This window comes from Emiliania huxleyi (genome assembly GCF_000372725.1).
Source record: "Emiliania huxleyi CCMP1516 unplaced genomic scaffold EMIHUscaffold_57, whole genome shotgun sequence".
Classification (NCBI taxonomy): domain Eukaryota; phylum Haptophyta; order Isochrysidales; family Noelaerhabdaceae; genus Emiliania; species Emiliania huxleyi.
In genome coordinates this window covers 523,737-525,056 of record NW_005197722.1, presented here as the reverse complement: position 1 = coordinate 525,056, position 1,320 = coordinate 523,737, and the positions used below count along the sequence as shown (strand labels likewise).

Genomic DNA, 1,320 nt, shown 5'->3' with positions numbered 1-1,320 from the left:
CGCAGATGCGTCGCTGGTTCGCCTCGCTTGCCATTCTCGGGCTTTCTTCTCCAGCGTCTGCGGGAAACGGCTACTCGCTAAGCTTTAGCCAGCCCGGCTCGGTGGTCGCGACGCGACGGCTCTACCTCGATCCTGATGACTTAGAGCTGCGGCGGATGGCCAGCGGCTTCACCTTCATGATGTGGCTTCGCTTCAACGACCTCACTGCGTCGCGGCCGGCCATCCATTGGGGCCTTGGATGCACCTCTGACGTGAGTGCACGCACAAACACATATACACACAGTGCTGTCGGTCGACCCTGACGGTCTCTAGCTCGGATTCCGGCTCCTCTAGTAGTCTCAGGAATCCCACTGTCGGACAGCCGCAGTTGCCGCCCAGCCCGCCTCCCCTGCCGCTGTCCGACCTGATACGCCTTGTCCGCAGGGCAACTTTATGCAGCCGTTCGCCGGCATTCACGGAGGGTTCCAGCTCGGCAGCAGCGCGCCCGAGCCGTCGGCCGTCGGCAGCGTAGTGGACGCCACGCAGTGGCATCACTATGCGCAGAGCTGGAACGCCACGGATGGCAGGCGCGTTGTCTACGTCGACGGCGTCGAGGTGAGTAGCGACGCGGCCGGTGACGGCGCCGCGTACATTGGCGGTGCCTTCCTAGACGACGACGCCTTCATGTACATCGGGATGAACGTGTACCCTCAAAAGTGGGGTCTGGACGAATTCACGCACGGCAACCCGCAGATGAGCTTTGACGGCGAGATAGACGACCTCGCCATCTACGCTGGCAAAACTCTTCACGCGTGCACCTCAATGCTGTGAGCAGCGTCTCTTCACACCTCTCGGCTGTGGACAGGCCCTCTCTCCAACGAGTCGATCGCCGCGCGGGCGCGCCTCGCCGGCGAGGACCTGCTAGGCGACGACTGCCTGTTCCTCTACACCTTTGATGACGCCAGCCTGGACGTTGTCGCCAACCTTGGCCGGGCTGGGGGGAACGAGACAGCCAACCCGTACGATTTGCGTTTCGCCCAGTTCCCCAAGCCGCCTGGCGCGGAGGACTTGGGCCGCAAATTCTCGCGCGGTAGCGGCACGTCGGCCGTGCTGCTGGTGGCACCGTCCCGCATCCCCAGCTCTCGCACGCACGTCAGCTCCGTCTCCGCGCCGAGTGTCGTCTCGGCGCTGCCCGGCGCAAACGTCACCGTCGAGACTGCCAACGGCCCGCGCCAGATCACGGCTCCGACCGACGGCAGCACGCTCTTCGAAGGCCTTGTGCACGTCGTGCCTCGGCTGCCGCCCACCACTGAGCGTCGGGACGCTTTTGCGAGCGAGCGC

At 64.8% G+C, this 1,320-nt stretch overlaps 1 protein-coding gene across 1 annotated transcript in view; it reads left to right on the top strand.

The window, feature by feature from the left end:
- Position 1: 1 nt before the first annotated feature.
- Positions 2-1,320, top strand: part of EMIHUDRAFT_452166 (hypothetical protein) — a gene marked incomplete at its 3' end in the record, with an annotated part of 2,449 nt that continues 1,130 nt past the window's right edge. The window contains exons 1-3 of the mRNA XM_005765047.1: positions 2-251; positions 424-775; positions 845-1,257. Of these exons, the coding sequence (XP_005765104.1) occupies positions 6-251; positions 424-775; positions 845-1,257 (1,011 nt within the window). The 5' untranslated portion in view covers positions 2-5. The remainder of the gene's footprint in view (positions 252-423; positions 776-844; positions 1,258-1,320) is intronic.